Source organism: Ochotona curzoniae, unplaced genomic scaffold (genome assembly GCF_017591425.1).
Source record: "Ochotona curzoniae isolate NIBS_2020 unplaced genomic scaffold, NIBS_Ocur_1.0 contig_2321, whole genome shotgun sequence".
Taxonomy (NCBI): Eukaryota; Metazoa; Chordata; class Mammalia; order Lagomorpha; family Ochotonidae; genus Ochotona; species Ochotona curzoniae.
In genome coordinates this window covers 3110564-3132385 of record NW_024465421.1, presented here as the reverse complement: position 1 = coordinate 3132385, position 21822 = coordinate 3110564, and the positions used below count along the sequence as shown (strand labels likewise).

The 21822-nt window shown below is 42.6% G+C and overlaps 1 protein-coding gene across 4 annotated transcripts in view; it reads left to right on the top strand.

Annotated features, from left to right (window-relative positions):
* The window catches only part of AUTS2 (activator of transcription and developmental regulator AUTS2), a 1065184-nt gene that overhangs the window by 612822 nt on the left and 430540 nt on the right, over window positions 1-21822 (top strand). The window contains exon 5 of one of the 4 annotated variants that reach the window (XM_040972779.1): window positions 1530-1660. The exons of the other annotated variants lie outside the window; for them this stretch is intronic. Within the exon in view, the coding sequence (XP_040828713.1) occupies window positions 1530-1655 (126 nt within the window). The 3' untranslated portion in view covers window positions 1656-1660. Of the gene's footprint in view, window positions 1-1529; window positions 1661-21822 lie in introns of those variants that run through there. 4 annotated transcript variants of the gene reach the window in all.

The following is a 21822-nucleotide window of genomic DNA, read 5'->3' as shown; positions in this document are numbered from 1 at the left end:
ACATGCTGGCATCTTCTATGGGCACCTGTTTGTGTCTCTACTGCTCCACTTCCTATCCAGCTCCCTGCCTGTGGCCTGGGAAAGCAGGAGAGCATGGGCCAAAGCCTTGGGACCCTGCACCCGTGTTGGAGACTCGGAAGCAGCTCCTGGCTCCTAGCTTCGGATTGGCTCAGCTCTGATTGCTGGGATTGCAGCCACTTGGAGAGTGAACCAGCAGGCAAATGAAAGCTTGTTCTCTGTCTCTTTTCTCTATCAACCTGCCTTTACAATAAAAATTAAGTTTTTTTAAAAAAAATCTTCCTAGGAGTACAAGGCAACTGCTTTTTATTTTTTTTTAAGGTTTTGTTCAAGTATTTGAAAGGCAGAGTTACAGAGAGAAGAGGGAGGGAGGAAAGGAAGGATGAAAAAGAGCGAGAGAGAGAGAGAGAGAGGGTAGGGGGGAGAGAAAGGTCTTCCATCCTTTGGTTCTTTCCCCCAAATAGCCACAAGGGCTGGACCAGCCTGACAGCAGGAGCCAGATGCTTCCTCTAGGTCTCCCACGTAGGTGGCAGAGGTCCACACAATTGGGACAGCTTCTGCTACCCTCCCTGGTACATTAGCTGCATCCGAAGTACAGATACAAGGACTCAAAGCAACACTCCACATGGAAATACCCCTCACAGGCAGTACCTTAACCAGCGGTGCCTTTCCCAGCTATTCCTTTTTGACTCAGGAAATTGAAGCATAGAAATTTCAGTTATCCTTTTGAAAGTCTGAAGCTGGTTGGAATGTTGAGGATACTATTTTTGTCTTCATAAACCACATCAGAGGTGCAAAGTTGAATCTTCAGAGGTTAAAGGAATAGTGGACTATTAGATAATAACAGATATGTTAACATATGTATTACAGGGAGATTTTCCAAAGTAACATCAACTCTGCAACGAATTCTAGGCTGTCCAAAAACTAGAAAAGAGAACCAACTTCACAAGGTGACAACGTTTTTGCATGCAATACCCCAAAGCACTTAAAACTAATATCACTCCAATTAATAGCAGACTGATGGACTTGTTGGCTGTTGTTGAAGGACTATACTATTGTAATAATATAGGACAAAACAATGAGGGGAGGGCGGGAATGGAGGAGTCTGGGGGAACTGTCTCGCAAAAAATAAAAATTAAAAAAAAAAGTGAAACATAACAACAACAAAGCTTTTATCGCTTATGGGAAAACGATGTCAGTCAAAGTACTTTGCCATATGACAAAGAAACTAAACTTTGCCAGGGTTCCAGAGTGTGTGGAGAAGAGCAGTTTGTGACAAACCTGGCATGATGCAGGAGGCGCAGACTGATGACAGGAAGTTCATCCAGGCATGTCTGGAGGTAGGCAGGTACCGATGTTAAAATTCTGTTATGAAGGATGAGTTTGTGATTTGCTGTGTAAAGGAGAAGACAGTTCTCCAGTTCTGCAAAACGAGTGATATGTCATTTAAGAAAATACAGAGCACTTGATATGATTTCGAATCATTTGGGATCTTCACATATCTGTTTCAGCAGTCGGGGGGATGGGCCTTTGGTGAGGAACCATGTCTTAAATCTGGATATAATATGGAAAGAGATGTCAGCCAAACTTCACCCTGCACCAGTAACAGAGCTTCTTTTCTGTTCTCAGCCTCATAGGGGATTCTGGTTCAGTGTGATCTGATCACTCACATTGAACTCTGATACTGCATATGATACAGATTCTGCTGCCTGCATTAGTGTAGCTGCAAGGAGAAATTAAACACTTCCCTCCTTCTCATTTGCAGTCTGCTTTAGTTTCACCTTCATGTGTCCCTCTTTTTTTTTTCTACTCCTCACATCCCAATTCAGGTATCAGACCCTTTGACAATTGTTAACCAGCCCATCTGGGATTGTTTGGCATTAAACTATGACTGTAGCGTTTCTTCTAATAAATTAGATTTTTAAAAGAGTGCTGCCTGCCAAGAAGCAAAGTCATTACATAGTGTGTGTATTTTCAATGTATTGCTATAAAAATCTCCTTAGCCAAACATAATAGGCAGTTAAAATAAATTTGAAATAACCATGGCACCTCTAGGTTTTAAAGTCATTAAGCCTGAAGATAGGTGGCCTAATTTTACTCCATTTCCATTTTCCTTATTCACATGGCATGATGTGAAACCACATACATATATAGGTATATGATGTCTGTAGCTGATGTATTTATCTACCTAAATATACATTTCTCCAACGGAATATTCTGCAGAATGGAGCTTTGCTTTTACAGCTGGAAATTAGTTTTATAACATTTGAACATCCCGTCATCTTTGTCCATCAGCGTTCACGTTTGCCGTAAAGAACAGAAATGTGCTTGTCATGACCTCGGTTAATGTTTGTGATTCCTGTGTTTGAACTGAACGGAGAATTGCTATGTGAACCAACTGAGGAAACTGTATAAGAACTGAATACGTTTTTATTTGCTATGATAATTATTTCTGCCCTAGAGCTTTCAAAAATAGGTTGGGAGCAATTTAATAAAATAGAAATAAACGTGAGTACTCGATGGAAGAGGTAAGAAAACAACTTTGCAAATCATGCACATTCATGTCGTACAAGGAAGGAATGTGATCATTTGCATTTTCAGAAAACATAGTTCCTTATTTTGCTGTTAAGGATGGGGTTGGGAAGGGCTCATGTGTTTTTAGACACTTAAGTAAATGTAGTTTTTAGGAAATCTCTGAAGCATACAGTTGATTTTCAGAAATTCAGACACGGAATTTGTATTGCTGGTTCTATTTCTAAGGTTTGATGAAAGATGATGGCATTAGATCGACGGTGAAACAAGAAAAGACAGTCTTGAGGCAGTGGGCTTCATTTCAAGATGACGGTCATTTTCCATGTCATTGAGGAGACAGATTAGTGAGCTTAGAAAATAAGATGAATGGGTGTAAAGGATTCTTTTTATAAACATTAAGCCTAGTGACATTTCGGTCCAAGTGGAAAATCACTGACTTTCCCAGCATTGGGTTACCAAGGTAAAGAAGCAAAGGCAAGACCGTATGCCACACTTTGAACCCACACTTCACCATGGTGCCTTATGTATCATCAGACAGATTTATTTTAAACAGATCAGGATTTTAAAATCAAATTAAATTGTCTAGTTTTTTTTTTAAAGGATTTCTCTTGAATGGAAAAAATGACTTTTGTGGACCTATTAGCCACCAAAGCCAATCTTGATTTGTTTACCAAACACTTGTTGAGTGATTCACAGCCAAAATTTCTCCATTGTTGTTGAGCACTAAATGGTTAACAGAGTGCTGTCACACAGGTTACCATCGCTTTGCAAATGGCCTTTGTAGGTGTTATTCTTTTGATCCTGCTTACCCTCTCCCTACTGTGTCTGTTGAATGAGTCCCTTCTCCTCCTTCATGAAGTAACTGCCACTCTACCAAGTCCTCTTGAGACCCTCTGGGCAGGTTTGTGGGCCCTTTCCTGTTCTTGCCCAAACATTTGTGCTTGCCTCCATCATGGTTCTGAGCTCATCCATGTGGTCACTGTTCACACTCATGTCTTTCCTTATGGACTATGAGCCTCTCTGGGGGAAAGAAGTCAGTAGTCATCATTTTGCTTCCATTTCTTTATACAACGAAAGTAAAGATGAGTGCTGATCTGTGCAGTGTATCCGTAAGAAGAGCCTGAGCCACTGAGGTTTAGTAAGTAGTGCATGAGAATAAAACAGTTATATCCGTTTATTTGGTTTACCAGTTGGTTGTTCATCTCAAGGCAAGTATTTCATCATAGTATATTCATGCAATTTCACGTATCAGTGATGCTTTGAAAAAAGGGTGAGAGAAAGACACTCCTTGGTCAAAATGAGACCATTCACTGCCATTAGTCATATGAAATTACAAGTTGTTATAACAGGCGTGTTGGGACAGACATTGGACCTGGGGATTAAGACAACCACATCTGGATGCGAGGGCAGTCCGGTTGTGACATCTTTCACCCCACTGATCACCAGGGTTGATCCCACTAATCTGACTGGCTGGGTGAGTGTTTTCTTTGCCCTTCACTGCTCCATGTGCAACCCTCTCAAGCTAAGTTTTGGGTCAAAGAGGATGACTTTAAGGATATAAGAGAAACTGTGTTCCCTTGCTGGAACCTCCTAACAAGCTCTCAAGACATTTACATCCTACGTTGGTATTTTGTGCTCTGGCTGCTGATACTAGCATGCTGCTGATGCATATCCTAGGAGGCAGGAGGCAGTGTTTATGACCCCTATGAAATGGACAGCAGCTTCCGGGCTCAGCCCTGTTTTTTCGGGTATAGGAGTGTACCTTGTGGGTGTTTGAGGAGAGATCCAGTAGACTGGAATTCTCTTTCTCTGTCTTCCCCTCCCCATCCCATTCACCACTGAAAAACTCTCAAATTCACAAAAAAACTTTTGAGGGCACGGATAAATGCTTCAATGTCAGAGCCATTCCTTTTGCTCTGAATATCTTTTCTGTCACTCCTGTTCAGCCATTCCCTGTCACCCTCTGAGATCCTGTACTGATGTCGCAATCTTGGCGACACCATGGCTTTCCATCTGAATCGTGCCCTGCTCCTCGCTGCCCTCCTGTTGAAGATCTGGTACTCTGTTTGGAAAGGTTTAGAAGCACAGGGGCCTACGCTGGGTTCAGACTCTTGTGTGTGTTTGCATTGCAGTGACCTGTCTTTGGAGCTTTGCATGGTGCGGCATGGGAGGGCAGATGAAGATTACATGTAGATAACTGAGGGCTGGAAGGGATTCCTGGCACCTTGAAAACTGCCCAGCTGGAGACTCTCTCAGGCTGTGATTAACAATCCTTGGTTAGTTGCTAGGTAGTTTCTGTGCTACCTCGTAGGATATGTGTGTATGGCACAGCACAATGTTTATGTGTGAATAATGTAGATTATTTGAATCTAGGCTGCAGAACCTACCTGAAAATGAGTTTTACAGTTTCATGTAATTGCCTTTTCTTTGTGTTTGCGTAGAAGGCATTGCATAGCTGGAAGATGATGGCAATTATAATTTATTATGCTGTAATTGTTACCTAAATGTTTTTGAATAAGCAAAAATCACATCTGTTTAGGAATAAGTTGCACAGCGAGAGAATTCCCTTTGAAATGAATGCCGTGTTCTCATATTCTGTAACTGTACACATAAAACAACATATTTATTTCCCCACCGAGTCCATTACATTCCCAAGTCAAACTGCATCCTCTCTTCCTTTCCCATATTAAACCCTTTGATTTAATGGAGGTTTTAACTACTGGTTCTTTAGGGAATTTTCAGTAGGCTTTGCACAGATTAGGTTATTGGAAAGTATAGTTATTTGCTTGTAAAGTGGCAGTTCTGTGTCAAAATTGATTTTCTCTGGAGCTGCAACAGTAAAAAAAAAAGATAAACTTCTGCTTTGCATCCAAAATGCCCTGATGTTCCTACCATGATCATTTTTCCTTTTCTTCTTGCTCAGCACCATTCACTCATAGGCTGGTTTGGACAGGCAGACAGGAGCACACATAGCCCCAAAGACTTTGATATGTAGTGATGGTAACCCTTCTTCCATTCTGGTTGCCACTGGTCTGTGACAGCCCTTGTTCTGGACACGCTGAGCATAGTATTTCTTCCCTTTTCTATTAAACAGGTAAGGCGTAGAGCTGGAATGGTTTTGTTTGTTCCATGAAAATGCAGCAGTTGAAATAATTACCTTGGCATACCCAGACTAACAGGATTTATCTTCCATTATAGATCTTGGAAGACATAGGCAAGAATAATTTACCCCTCTGAATGTACTACGCTGCTCACTTCGAGGTGATTTCACTGTGTAGAAAAGCAGTCTTAGCCAGTGGCATAGCCTTGGAAATCCTTGATAGCCAGAAAGATAAAGAGCAAAACACATTCTCTAGTTTTCTGCTTCCTTCTCCTAAAATAGGATTGGAGTATATATGAATAACAGGCAGTTTTATTCTAATTTTTTTTTCTGCCCTATTTGCAGGTTAGAGGTCCTTTAAGATGGGCTTTAGTCACTGATCTTATGTGCTTCTGTGTAGCATATATCCATGTACTTAAGCATCATTCTGATGCCCTCCATTCTAGTGGCTGGTCAGAGCTGGTCTGGAGGCCAGAGTGCACTGTGTCCATCTGGTCTACCTCAGGCACTTGGACGCTCACCCTCTGTGGCTATCCTTTGGGGAATTATCCCTTTTTTGCTCTAGAATGCTCTCTCCTAGTATTCTCTCATTTTTCTTAAACCTCAGTACTATCTCTATTCTGATTTCAGGCCAGATTCCTCCTGTAGATATTGCTTTTGTTTCTGTGGTATGACTTGGGGGGTTTCTATCTCCAGCTGATAACCTGTATACTGTCCCAGGTTGCATGTTATTGGGCTTTGTTCTCCTGACTGTGATAAGACATGACTGTGTGTACCTCTCCTATTTCCACTTCAGGGTGTGGCTTTTACTGCCTGGTTATCAACAATAATTCCATTTGTCTTCTTTTTGAAACATGACTTTTTCCTTCAGGTCCTACCATCAGCCATTGAAAAATCTGTGAGGGTGTAGGGCTTTAGGCTTAGAAGGACAAAAAAGAAAACAACCCAGGTGTCCCTATGTAGGTTTCAGGTTTGGTCTGGTAGCCCACTGGCATGGAACTGGTCAGAGGCAGAAGGGAGTGTAGAACCCATTTCTGAAAGAACGTCAGGTTCCCTGAGGCGAGCTATCTTTGAGTACTTGGAATTCCTGTCTTCTAAGGGTATTTAGACAGGTGTGATTTCCAAGTGTCAGGAAGTTAGAAGAACACTGATGAGAACCAAATAATGTAACACGTTACTATGGCAGATAGATTCCTAGAAGGGCGAATGGGGTATTAAGAAGGGCTAGTGTTGTGCCTCAGCAGCATAAACCACTGTCTGGCTTCAATCCTGGCTGCTCCATTTTTTTTTTAAAAGATTTATTTTTATTGGAAAGGCGGATATACAGAGAGGAGAGACAGAGAGGAAGATGTTCCGTCCGATGATTCACTCCCCAGGCGGCCGCAATGGCTGGAGCTGAGCCAATCCGAAGCCAGGAGCCTCTTCCAGGTCTCCCACGGGGAGCAGGGTCCCAAGGCTTTGGGCCGTCCTCGACTGCTTTCCCGGGCCACAGGCAGGGAGCTGGATGGGAAGAGGGGCTGCCGGGATTAGAACCGACGCCCATATGGGATCCCGGGCGTGCAAGGCAAGGACCTTAACCACTGTACCATCGCGCCGGGCCCTGCTCCATTTCTGATCCAGCTCCCTGATACTGCACTTAGCAAAGCAGTAAAAGATGACCTGAGTGCTTGGGCCACTCGTGTGAAACATCTGGGTGGAGTTCCTAACTCCTGGCTTCCGCCCAGCCCAACTCTAGCCCCAGCTGCGGCTGTTTGCAGAGTAAACCAACAGATGGAAGCTCTTTCTGTGTCTCTCCCTCTCAGCCACTCAAGTGCACAACATTTTGTTTTAAGGATGTTCAGAAAGAAGGCATTATGAAAATTATGCAGAGTCTTAGAGTGCGTATGTTCTCATGGTTTTCAGTACCTTAATAGATGGACATTTATAGATCAAATTTGGCCCAGGGCACCAATATCACAGGCTGTGGAAGTGAAGAGTTTGGACTTAAATCACAAGGAGATTAAAAAAAAAAAGCTCAGAATTGAGAGCTTCCCATGCAGGCTCGAATCCCAGGCCCCTTGAAGAAAAAAGAAGGAAAAGAGAGAAAAAAAGCGCAACCTCCCCCCCTTTTTTTTTAAGACAACTTATTTGAGTTGCAGAGAGAGGAGCCGAGACAGAAATATCATCCACCTGCTGGTTCATTTCCCAAATGGCCACAACATGTCAAGCTGGTCCAAGGGGAGGAGCCCTCAGCTCTGTTTGGGTCTCCTCACTGGAGCCATCCCACACTGCTTTCCTGGGCTGTTCGCAGGGCTCTGCCTAAAAACCAGATTCCAAACCCAGTCATGTTTGTTTGAAGTTCAAGTCACAGTGACAAAACATGACTTGCAACAAGATCAGAAATGATTTGAATACCCGACTTCATATCTTGTCCAAAAGTATCCTTTCCAAGTGCCTGTGTCAGTACACATCTTTCCGCAGGTTCAAAGAGATTACCTTCATTCTGCTAGGTTCTATATTGTTACAGCATCCCAAAAGACAAGATCCTAAGAGATGAACGTCTTTATTGCCTTCTCTAAGCTCTTACCCCAATCCGCATTAACCATGGCTGGCTGAGATGCGAAGGACCTATTAAAGTATATCCAGATTCCTATTAAATCATGACACTGACAGTAATACCTGGCCTCACCTTCTCCTTAACCCAAATTAACATGTGCTCTTAGTGGTCTCCTATCCAAGGCAAGCTCCTGAGGTGAGCAAGTGACTGGGAAGACAGAAGAGGAGAAAATTAAAATAAATGATAGGGTGACCTTCTCACACCACTCGTGCTTTCTCAATTAACTGAAAGCCAGCCAGCTCCACATTGCTGTTCTCTCAGTAATAGGTTTCACCCTCCCATTTAGTGCCAGCCCACACGGGTGCACACACAGACACATACTTTGCTAATCAGATTGGCAGCAAATAGAATTAAACCATTAAGGCAATTAAGCAATTCTTAGATAACATTTGATCAGTTGAATGAAAATGCAAATTCATTCTTTTAGGAAAATAAGTTGATGACACATCACTTCACTTTCTATCATCTTCTTTCCCAAATATATTGTAGCGTTTTACAAACTCAGAGCTCCTTGCAAGAGGCATTGGTCTTTTTTTTTTTCCCCACTTAGTTTTTGCTCCACTCTGTTCCACATTTTGTATGCCATCATGTTGATCCACCTCCAGATTCTTGGGGTCCATGGAGGTAATCTTACCTGTAATTTGGTTCTTCTGTGTCAAGGCAGCCTGTTCAGTTTCTCTGTCACGGGGTGACTTGCATGAAACAGCATCCCAGTCGCTCAGTTCAGGCTGTGCCTTTGTAGCACTCAGCAAGAACACCACGGGACATCCATACATTGTCGGTGCATGATGTAACTGCGTCTCTCTCTCCCCTCTGCTCCCCATGCTGTGGCCTCTCAGAAGCTGGGGACAGGGCGGGGAGAGAATGCTGCCCTGCGTAACAGATGCTGGAGCCTGGGTTTGCAGGCTCAGTCACTAGATCTGCATCCTGCCTCTGCATCTGGAACCCCCATCAAGAAGAACGGTGAGCGGGTCACAGGCCCTGCCCCTGTGCTCCAGCATAACACTTTCCAAAAACACTGCTTCATCACAGGGGGCTTTTTGAGATTAGAATCGGACATACGGAATAGCTAGGTCTGGGATTTGGTTTAGAGGTTTTGCTTAATATCTCTATTTGTTCATAGGGATCTGTTAACTTTTTTCTCTCTGTCCTAGCATTTCTAAGATTCAAGGTAGCATTCCCAGGACAGTGTAGCTTCAGACATTATAGTTACCAGTTTCCAGTGTTGGTGAAGTATTGCACCGAATTCTTCCTTAGCAGTTACACATGGCCTTGAAGTGCCTGCCTGCCAGTATTGGAGGGCACTAATGTGAACATTAATGGAAGAAAGCGGGCTTGTTCTCAGGAGTGTCACCAGTGTTTTTTTTTTTTTTTAGCACAAAGCCATCTTAAATGTTACTAATTCACTCCTCCATGCATATTTGTAAGAGAGCAACAATTTTTGAGGTTTCTTGTAGGGGAGGGATTGTGAAAATTATGATAAAAGATATAAAGCAGGTGGTGCCGCTGATGCGATGGGGTAGAAAGATGTTTTGGGAAACCGTTGAACTCAGCCTTCTAGGAAATATTTCTCACTTGTGTGTTTTTGTGCACAATGGCTTGCATTTTCTCCATGTGGAAAGATTTCTAAAGGTTTGACTTTGGAAATTAGACACTTTCTGTCCCCAGCAATGCTGTGCAGCCTCATTAAAAGGGTGTTGCAAGATTATAAGGCAAAGGTTAATCATTTTAGGCTCAGCTGGCTCTAAAAGCACTGACATGGCCACCTCTTAATGATTCCTTCTCTCTTTCATGGCTAATGGGTTGTCTTCATTCGTGAAACTTGCCCTCTAAGAACACTTAGCTGTTAGAATTACAAGGCTCTAGGATAATTTTATATTTCCTTTTTTAATCCATTGCATGAGCATTTAAGTTTTAATTCACACTGAGATTTCCCATAAGTTGGTCAAAGTTACATTTTGTGCGCATTGTTGTATTTCTACCATACATTGCAATGTGAAAAAATAGAGGCAAAGTCACGAAGTATATTGTGTTTTTGTGCACAATAATTTCTCAATGAATGTGCATTTAAAATAAGAGAATTAGTGTTGGTGATTAGCATGTTTTTTTTTTCGTTTAGTAAGCAGGTTTAAAATTTCAGATTGGGTACTTGTTATTTCTTTTTCATACACTTTAGAGCCAGTTTAGGTATGGATCTTGCTTACTGGATTTTCATGGTTCACAAATTTGGGGCTTGAAACATCAAAATAATCTGTTTAAAATAATAGCTTTTCTTGAACCTCAGGGCGTTTACTAACATAATCCATTTGTGAGGTCCTAAAGAGGGGATTTCATATTGTTTTTGTGATGCTTGCATCCTATGCCCCTCACCTCCCAGCTACGTTCTGGTAACTAATGATTTGTCAGTCCATTTAAGTTCTTCCAAAGGCTAAATTTTCTGAAAATCACTTTGCCTGATACTTACATACAGATATGTATCTAAACAGCTGTACAAGACCCAAGAAGGAGAGATAATCCAACATTTGTAATATATATATATTTTTTATTTCTTTAGTTGAAGGAGAGGGAGAGAGAAAGAGAGAGAGAGAGAGAGAGACCTGTCTTCCATGAGGCAACAGCCAGGGCTGAGGCAGGTTGAAGCCAGGAGCCAGGAGTTTCATCTTGATCACTCATGTGATTGGAGAGGATCAAGCACCTGAGCTAGCTTGGTTTGCTGCTTTTTCCAGGCTGTTAGCAGGGCCCTGGACTGGAAGTGGAGCCGCCGGGACAGGAAAACCTGCATCTATATTGGAAGCCGACATTGCAGGCAATGGCTTTATCCACTATGTTATAATGCTTCACCCTCCCCATCTAATTTTAATTCCCAAGAGCTGACAGAGAGCTACTACCTCTTACTCCGTTTTACCCTGCCCAGCATCTTGTCTGTCCTCAGGAGGCTTTAAGGGACATAATTGTAGTGCATCAGGTCAAGCTGCCTCTTGGACACCTAGCATCCCAAATTCAATTTCCTGGGTCAAGTCCAGGATAGTCTGCTCTTGATCCAGCTCCTGGCTAATGCACATTCTGGGAGCTAGCAGATGGTGATTCAGTTACTTGAATCCCTGACACCCAACTGGGAGCCTCAGATAAGAGTTCCAGACTCCTGGCTTCAGCCTGAATCAGCCTTGAGTATTATGGGGATTTGGAGAGTGAATTAGCAGATGGAAATCTAGCTCTAACGCTATACCTTTCTCACAAACATGACCATTGTTTTTAAAACAGACTAATCCACATTCTGATATCATAATACATATATATTTTTAAAAGAGACATCTATTTTCTAGTCTCCCCCCCCCCCCTTTTTTTTTGCGGCGTTCTGTCCCTATTCCCTTAACAGAAGCCACAGGGCTCTGTAGTGATCTGCCCGATTCACTTGTTGAAGGACAGAAGCAATTCTTAATTGGGGGAGTGTACTACCAGAGAGTCAGACACTGTGGTTAATCTGGCAGCTGGGAGAGTTGCATGTGGATATGCACATACGCCCCCACACAAATCCCACTGCAACTCCCTGGGATCTCGGCATCCCTCTTCTGGCTTGGGTGGTTTCCACTTAGCCACACTTTGCTCTTGTTTGGCTGTCTGGCCTAGTAACTCAGAGAAAAGGCAGAGGCACTGTCTATGCTAACTCCCCAGTGGGCTATAGTAGGTTTAGATAGAAGACACCCCACAGACTTATAATTCAGAGATTTATAAAGGTCACCTTCTGGCCTGCATTTCCCCTCTAAGACAGGAACCTCTCGGTCTGCATTGCACGTGTTCCTATTGGCACAGGAACTCTGCTAGTACCCTGACATCCTTCTCCTCATTTCCTCCTCCCTCCCTAGAGCAACAACTATGAAGACATCGGCTCTGATGATCTTTACCTTTTATTTTCCAATGAACGTGTTGCATTTTCCTTTTCTCTCTGACTATTCTACAGCATAGGAGAAGGAGTTGTGTCAGTGGCCCTATTATGCCCTTGCAACAGCCCTTGAGTAAGCCTTCCTTACACCTCTGATTGCTGTAGGACAGATTACTCAGTCAGCAGTGGTATTTTGTTTATCCCTGAAATTCCATGCCTGTCACCAATAACCTCATTTGTCCACTGCCATAGTCCTGCCCAAAGCAATAGAATTGTTGAAAATCACACTGTAAGCAGAGGCAGACAGTCCCCTGCTCACCTGGTGTTGCCTAGGGCTAGGTCTTACAATAGGATGGAAGCACATGCCTGTATATTGAAGACTTCAAGTGACAGGTGAAGCGACTGAGACCTGGAGAGCGATGGGATGGGGTTGCCTGGGTTGACGGTGTGGACTTCATCCTTTTGGTTTGTCCACCAGTATGTTTACTCAACCGGTAGAGTAACCTCAGCCCTCATGGAGCACAGCTGTTGTTGAATTCCATGGCAATCTTCATATCAGGAGAGATCACCCATGAGGTCTGTATTCCAGGTATGAAGTGAGCTCTGGGTTTAGGCAACTCTGAAGGTGAAGTTCAGTTCCCGATTGAATGTCGGTTGACCCTTCCCTACAGACTGAGGAGACGCTTCTATAAGGGAGCAGGTCTGCTGTATTCTCCGAAAGAAACACACAAAGGCATCTTCCGATAGAATGTCTTGGTTGACTCATCATAGTAGCAACTTATCTACACTCTAGAGAATGCCTACTATTCAAAAATCTCAATTAGAAATATATGTTGTATTCACAATGAATTTGCTATTTAAATACCCTTTAGCATCATATGGTGTAAACATTCCAGTGTTCTCTGTGTTTCATATAACATGTTCTCATGTCTATTAAGTGTGTTTTTCCATAGCCTGATATTTAGTGGCTGTGTAGAATCCTATTATTTCTATAATGCCATAGTTTCTCTAATTCATGTTTAGGTCTTTGCATTTCCCAATTCATCATTTTTATGAATAATGTTATATCTCAGTCATTATTTCTTTAGGATATATATCTTGTGAAATGATTCTGTATAAGGAAATAAAATCCTTTAGGTGCCGGAGATTGTCCTATTTTTACTTCAGATAGTGCCCCATTTTATGTTGTCACCAATGATATATGAAGGCATCCTCCGAAAGTCACGGTTCTTTTGGTATTCCCTCTTTTTAAATAAAAAGGTATATTTCACTATGTAAAATCATTCCTTATACAGGATTTATGTCCGTTCATACCTTTGAGTTAATAAAAATCTTGAATCTGGATTTAAATATAGCAACTAGTTGTCAGTGTAATTAGCAGATCAGTACATTGTGTTGAAAGTGGCCATTGAGTGTTGTCTCTTCAGAAGGGGACCAGTCCCACCTCTGCAGCAGATGCTTCCGTGCCTTCCGGTTTGTTAGGTGTCTGCGGGAGTCCTGACATATTCTCCCAAGGAAAAGATTATCTTGGGATTGTATTGAGTACAAAAATTATATTTTGATGTCTGAACTTTGTGATAATATCACATAAACATTAGTGAATTAACTAAATCTGTGTGAACATATATGCTGCAGAGTTAATTAGGTAATGAGTTTTTAAAAACTCAAACAAGGTAGACTTTGGCCAGTCACCTGGGAGATGACCATTGAAATGGCTGATGACCCTTAAGCTCTGGATTAACAGAGACCCACTTAAGAATTTTTCCGTTAATTCAAGTTAATGTCAACTATATGGAAATGAAAGTCTTTAAAACCACACACACACTTGAGGAGATTTGAGGACATTTCTAATAAAAGACATGCATATGAGGTAGAAAACCAGTGAGCATGGAATGCTAACCAAGTAATAAAAGCTTTAGAAAAGAGAAAAAGGATACCAGAAAAACGAGGCCAAGAACAACCAATGGGGAAAAACTTAGGCTAAGTTTCTTGCTGCCTATGCAAATCATGGAAATTAGTCTTTATTTTCCCTTGGACAGTTTTTATTGTATTATCTCCTGAACAGAGAAATATTTTCCTGTCACTAAACGTTGATCAGAAAGTAAAGGGACTGAACAAGTGTTGGACAATGTGGTATACCAGACTTTCAGTCCAGTTTGCAAGAGACACAATGGCTGTACTGGCCATTTAACTTATCCATACAAACCCAAGATGTAAGGTTAAATTGAAACTCTTTGCAGGCGTTTCTGAGGGTACCAGAACTGCAGCTCTGTAAATCTCTGGATGTTTGGATGGGAAGTAGAGCTGGGGAAAATTTACCACTGATCCTGAGACCATTGGTCGTCCAAGGTAGCTCAGTCAGAACACACATTTCCTGTGAGTTGGAGTGAGCCATTTTACTGTAATCAAATAATGGCTCTCTTTTTTCCATGAAAGACATTTTCAAAACAGGTAAAAATTATCCTAGATAAATGTTTTTAATGTATGTTTTTTATTGAACCTCGCCTTATTGTATAATCATGTAACAAGTATGAGTAGGAAAAAGGAAAAAACAAAACCATGAGCCTTGGATGATACTAAGCTCAATAACTTGTTTTGCTTAGGACACCATCATATATTTGTTTTCAAAGATGAAATGTAGTCATGTGATTTGCAAGTAAAATTATTCCTCTTTCATTTTTTTTTAAAGATTTGATTTTTATTATTTTTTCATTGGAAAGGCGGATATACAGAGAGGAGAGACAGAGAGGAAGATCTTCCGTCCGATGATTCACTCCCCAAGTGAGCGCAACAGCCGATGCTATGATGCTATGCCGATCCGAAGCCAGGAGCCTCTTCCGGGTCTCCCACGCGGGTGCAGGGTCCCAAAGCCTTGGGCTGTCCTTGACTGCTTTCCCAGGCCACAGGCAGGGAGCTGGAAGGGAAGCGGGGCTGCTGGGGATTAGAACCAGCGCCCATATGGGATCCCGGGCGTGCAAGGCGAGGACTTAACCACTTGCGCCACCACGCTGGGCCCTCCTCTTTCATTTTTTAAAATATCCAGAGTTAATGGTGCTTCACAGCCAGACCACAGACTAGCTGGTGACTTCCAAGGTTATTTACCTTCGTCAATCAGTTTGAAAACCGAACACCTGAGGATAGGTATCTATAATGTGATTAGAAAGCTGTCCGCTGGCTTCTGACTTTACAAGGGCAGGTGCAAATCTGATGCCTTGTTATAAAATCAAAGATCTCAAGTTATGTTTTTTTTTTTTTTTTGAAGAGCCTACAGCAATGCCTGCAGGCAATTGTTAAAAATTATAGCTGGTGTGCCTGCCAGTCTTTTTGGGGTGCCAGATGCATGTTGTAGCTTCATGTACTATAACTTCCCCCTGTAAGTGGAGGACATTATCACCTGTGTCTCCTGAGTGAGGAGACAGAGGACAGAGGGACTGGCCACAGATCAGGAAAGGACACAGCAGGAGAGTTTGCATGCTTCTGCCTGCACTCCTTCCCCTGCCCCCCGACACCTTGCTATCAACAAGACTCTGCTTAAAAGCAGTTGTGAGTACGTATGCACAAAGACTTGAACAAGAACTCTGTTGAAGTGCCATAAAATAGAGGATAACCCCAGTTTTCAAAAAGTAATTTAGGGCAAGAGTCACTCACTTAGGAAAAAAAAAATGGCCAGGAGGGGATGGGCACTAGAGTGAGCAATGAAGATTTCCACGGCCTGTATCGTAGAACTTGGCTTCAAGTCCACTTCCAGTTTCTGATTCCAGCCTCCTCCTGATGCTCAGCCTGGAGGTAATGGATCCAGTAGTTGGATCTCTGCCATCCATGGGGACACCTGCATGGAGTTCCTGGTTTCTATCACTAGCTCGGTTCAGCTCTAGCTATTGCACTTTTCTGGCTCCTGAGCCCATGAAGCAGTAACTCTCTGGCTGTCATTGTCAAGTCATTTTTTTAAAATGTTTGTTTTTAAGTATACTGATGTCTCAGAGAGTCTTTGGTTAGCTGTAAGATGTATCCCGAGATTATCCGAGAATAACCTGTGGAGGAAGTCATTTAGTCCTTTCTGACTGCATATTGTTAACATTTTGCTTGCATGGGCTTAAAGTTGGACCATTTTAAATGAGATATTGTATATGAAGTCTGTTGCTTAACATAAATCATTTTGTTTTTGTGTTCATAACCATGATTCAAAGTCATGTTTCTTTTAAGGGAGGAGTAATGATTAACCCAGAAAATTACATGAGTTTGATTTGGTTTTAGTTGAGAGGCAAGGAGAGTTCAGCCAGTGACTGACCCGCTGCTCAGAAACCAAGCACAGCTACAAATCAGGCCAATCTTAGGAGCCAGGAACTCCATGCGGACCCCACCGGTGGGTGGCAGGGCCCTGATTGCATGAGCCTTGGCTGTTGCTCCGAGCATCAGCAGGAGACTGCGGTCAGAATCTATAGCCAGATGTTGAAGCCAAGAACCCAGATACAGGACAGACATCTCAACCTGTGTTGTAGCTGCTCAGCCAAAGGTCTGCTCCAGAGAAGAGGTTTTCTTTTACATTCCACTTTCAGACCAAGCCGTGAGGAACTGTGTTTCCATGATTGTGTTGTCTTCTGTCTCCGGTGCCTACATGCTAGCTGCTTTTTAAATGCTTCCTTTGAGAAGGATCTAACGTAAACACGTGTGTGACAATGACGATTTATTGACAGTGTTTGAAATTCAGCTCGGATTTAGTCTCCTTTTCACCGATCTCTCCAAACTGCGGTGACTTCAAGTCTTCGGAACCAAAATGGCCCCAGGTTGCTGATTGTTTTATGCGGGTATAACCATCAGGCTTTTTCTATGTTAAATGGAGAGGAAAATGATGATGGGGTTTATGAACTTTGTGCAATTCCAGAGTGTTGTCAGAGTGGCTAGGATTGTGGCACACCTTGAGCCTTCGCCTGTCGAGCTGGCATCCAATATGGGAACTGGTTCATGTCCTGGCTGCTGCACTTCTGAGTTAGCTCCCTGTTTATAGCCTGGGAAAGCAGCTTAGGATGGTGCAAGTCCTTGGTTCCCTGCACTCACAGGGGAGACCTGGCAGAAGTTCCTGGCTTCCGCCTTCGGGTGGGTTCAACTCCAGCTGTTGCAGCCACTTGGAGAGTGAACCAGCAGATTGAATATTCTCTGTCTCTCTCTCTCTTTTTCTCTGTTTTTCTCCTTCTCTCAATAACCCTGCCTTTCAAGAGAACATTGTAAAAACTTGTTTTCTAGAGTGCACCATATTTTGCCATTCTTAGTTCTCTGCCATCAGCATTTCTGAGGATATACTAGGAATATAATAAGAATGCGCCCAGTTTCAAGGACTCAGTAATAAACTACAGAGTATTTTAAGCACAAGCTGACCATTTCTCTCATATTCTCCAAATGTCAAATGGAGATATGCTAAGAAAGTGTTCATTTCTTTATTTCTTTTTAAACATGTATGTATTTGAAAGGCAGGGAAGGAGAGGGAGAAAGAGTGAGTCACTCCTCCACCTACTGGTTCACTCCCCCAAAATGGCTGCAGTGGCAGCAATGGCCAGAGTTGAGGCAGTCTAAAGCCAGGAGCTAGGAGCTTCATCAGGTGGGTATAGCGGTCCAAGCCTTTGGGCCTTCCTCTGCTGCCTTCCCAGGTGCATTAGCAGGGAGCTGGATCAGAGGTGGAGCAGCCAGGACTTGAACTGGCGCCACATGTGGGATACCTGTGCCACAGGGGTATACCAGCTGTGAAAGGTGATTTATATGTATGTGATTTACGTATTTCTTTATTTGAAAGACAGAGTAACAGGGTCAGGGGTCAGATAATCTTCCCCCTACTCACTCACTCCCCAGATGGTCACAGGACTTAACCATGCCAAAGGCAGGAGTCTAACACTCCATCTTGATTTCCCACGTGGGTGGCAGGGGCCCAAGTGCTTCGGCCAGCACCCACTATTAAAAAAGTCGATTAAATAATAAGATAAGTAACTGATTAAATAATAAGATAAGTGTGGTGGCCTAGCCACTAAAGTCCTCACCTTGCATCCACCGGGATCCCATATGGGCACCAGTTCTAATCCCAGCTGCCCCACTTCCCATCCAGCTCCCTGCTTGTCACCTGGGAAAGCAGCTGAGTACAGCCCAAAGTCTTGGGACCCTGCACCTGCATGGGACATCTGGAAGAAGTTCCTGGCTTTGGATTGACTCAGCTCCAGCTGTTGTGGCTGCTTGGGGAGTGAATCATCAGACAGAAGATCTTCCACTCTATCTCTCCTCTCCTCTCCGTATATCTGCCTTTCCAATAAAAATTTTAAAAATCTTAAAAAAAAAAAAAACCTAATATGGTGCCTTCAATAGTTGAACTGGGACTACAGACTTTACCAGATTTTGTCATTACAGCTCTTATATGGTAAAGAGAACTTGTTCTGAAACTGTTTAAGCTATAAACACCAGTGAGAATAGTGGTTGGCAGGAATGAGGTGCTCCATGAAGATCCCCTGTGCTATCCAACAGTCGTTCTCAACTGGCAATGTCACAGCACAAGAACAACCCTATCCTTTGTCAGTCACTGCCTGAGACTTCTGTGAACATATATCTCTGAAAAATGCGTTTATGCCTGAATCTACGAAGACTAAAATAAGAGATGAGAGACATGGTGTAACACGAACTTTTTATTTACCTAGTGGGTGTGTTGCCTTCTGGGTCTGTGAGAGTGCAGCAGGAATTCCTTTTTCAAAAAAGCACTTGTTCAAAATCACAGACAATGTAATCAATGTTTTAACCACCACTGCTTATGACAAATGCTGTGAGGACACATAGTCTTAAGGAGATCACAACTGCGTTATAATCACTGTGACTTACGGAGAACTTTTTACTATCTTCAGTATTTCAGACTATCCTCCTGGGACATTTTTTTTTTTTTTCTGGAAAATCAGTGCAGAACTAGTGGGGGTAAGTTGTTGACTATAATTGTGAAAGTGATTTCTTTCCTGTGTTCCAACTTTATACTAGTCTAATCTGCTTCCAGTTCAGAAAAATCCCTTCTTAAGGATTTTAGACGTTTTGAGAAAATATCCCAGGACCACATCTTCATAATACAGAGAGCAGAGAGAGCTTGGAAGCATGAAGAACTCAAAACCAGGAAGAGGAGTAGGACATGTGAGATAGGATTCTACATCTTGTGTTTGCTTCCAAGTCCTTTTGATATGTCATTTGCTCCAACTTGTATCACCACCACTCTATTTGTACTAACGCACGGCATCTCTGAGCAGTGTGGAGATGGTCTACATATTGCTGAGAGGTCGGACAGTTACAAGGAATGCAGTTACTGTAACGGACACACAAGACAATGTTCTATTGTGTAAAACCCACAAATTCCATCTAAAATGTTCCTGCTGTTTTAATGCAGCTTGATGGTTTACAATGATTGTAAAACTTACCGAGTGGGTGCATCGATGGGGAAAGAGACTATAATCCTTCTCAGCTCAGTCCTATTTCCTAAACAGCCCATCAGCCGTTAGTGATCCACCATGTGACCTGTTAGTTCTTGCCCACAAACCTGAGGAGGAAGAGAAATGATAGAGGAATTAAATTCAGCTCTAAGGCAAATTAAGCTCACTTAGTTTTTCTTAAATATTTTTCATAAGTTCAGGACTGAACCAAACTTGTGACTTAATTTGCAAGTAGAGGATGTCTCAATTTCTCTGGTAGAGGAAGGGGAAGATTAATGTTATCTGCCTTCGGTGGTTTTTCCAGCTGATTAAGTAGTCAGTTGTAACGTGGGGAAAGGAGACAAAAACAAGTGGATGTTTTCTTTGCAGGCCCAGATCTTCACACGTGGTTGCTGGAAACGTTTGGATTGTGGGCCTAGAAATAGATGTTGAGAATGACTACAGAAAATGATTTAGGCAGGGTTGGGGGTAGGGGGATGGAAGGAGAGACGTGACGGAAGGAGTAAATGTTTCAGTATATCTCCTGCCCGTGTTGAAATGTAGAATAAGTAAAAGACGGGTGGGGTGGGGGCCTAGGAGCTTCGCTGCCGTTCAGCTAACTCTTAGTTCCCAAACTATTCAGAAAATAAATTTTAAGGGCATCACACTGAAATATGACACAAAGCCCAGTCCTGTTTGATGTATGTCTTCCTGATTCAGCCTGCAAAGAAGGAGTTTGTTTTTCCTTGAAGATTTTTGTCATTCCAAGATGATTTTATTGTTAACATAATTTAAAAAAAAAATGTTAACAGAAGTAAAATAGAATGGATTTAAGAAAAATGATAAGCTTTTCTAGAGAGCCTCTAAGCCCAGATTTCATCTTGCTGGTCTAAAAGTACTACATTCCAAGTGCAATTTCTACAGATCTTCCTCTCTGTTGTCAACTGCCTGCTTTGGCTCTATAAGCTGTACCCAGAACCTCGGGCTTTTCTAGAGAGCTTGATGGTTGAGTAGGTGAGAACTCTGGTTGTCCTCATCTCTAGAGAGGGGATAGCGGTGGTGTACGTCTGTCTCCTTGGTGTATGGAAACATGGCTGCTGCCGCGTTCCTGCCAGTGCTTGGCTCCTGCTCGTCACCGTTATGATCTCACCATCATCATTAACATGCTGTGCTGCTCGGGGGGGCGGGGGGGGCCCTCTCTACAGTCTTCCTACCGTTGATTCTATAATCCTTGCAAATGAAGGTTTTTAAGCTTTCTGGTTTTGGATACTTCCGGTGTGGCTCACCTGGTGCGATACATATATACTGAAAATTGATGTTTTTGATCTTGGATTTTTTGGGGGTCTATGGGCGTCTCTTAACCAAAAGAAAGTTATTACAAGCTATTTAAATCTTACCCTTTTTCTATGTGTGATTCATGTGCTTTATTTCCCTGACTGTCTACCTGGATTGAGAGAGCTGGGTATCATTAAAAGAAAATGCAATTGGAGGGGAGGAAGGGGGAAAAGAAGTGAAATGTTGGAAGCCAGGTCAGTCTTCTTTGGAGCCTGTGTGTGCAGTCGCCTGAGACCAGGTCTGGATCAAGACCCTATGCTGTGTTATCTGGTGGAGATTTGAGATTCGAGAATCCCAGAGGTCCTTTTGTGTCCTAATAGCTCGTAGTGGTTGCACCTGAGTTGTCAGTGCTGCTGTTCACGCTTTCAAGTTGCAGGAGATTAAAAAGCAACAGGGCCAGGTGTCAAAGTTAAGGATTCATCAGTGTCAATTAGAGACCGTTTAAGAATTTCTGCATCTCAGTAATGAGTGCCACTTTTTCTTCCTTCTCTGCTCCAACCGCCCCAGAAATAAAAAAAGTAAAGATACAGTGTCTGTCTTCTCCCATTTGTCAGTTTAAGTTAAAAGAACTTTGGCTTCTATTTTAATAATAGAATTTGTGTGTATTTAATATAGGCAGTGATTTGGCCTCAAGCTGAGTCTAGATTTGAAAAGATGAGAATATTAAAGCTTGTCAACCAGCCCACAAACCAATTAAATATTCCTAGGTCTGACAGAACACCACCCCCCCTCACAATATAAAAAGGCATCAGGTAAAATAGACGTTATCTTCATAAATGTAGAGCCAAAAGTAAACAATAAAAAAGGATGTCCTTGCCCTGGGACCTGGGTGGAGGCGAGGATCTCAGACTATTGTAGAGTCTAGAAGAGAGGGCTAACAGAACGCTCTGGAATCTAGGGATACACTCTACCATAGCCTCCCTGGTAGCCACAGGTTACATGT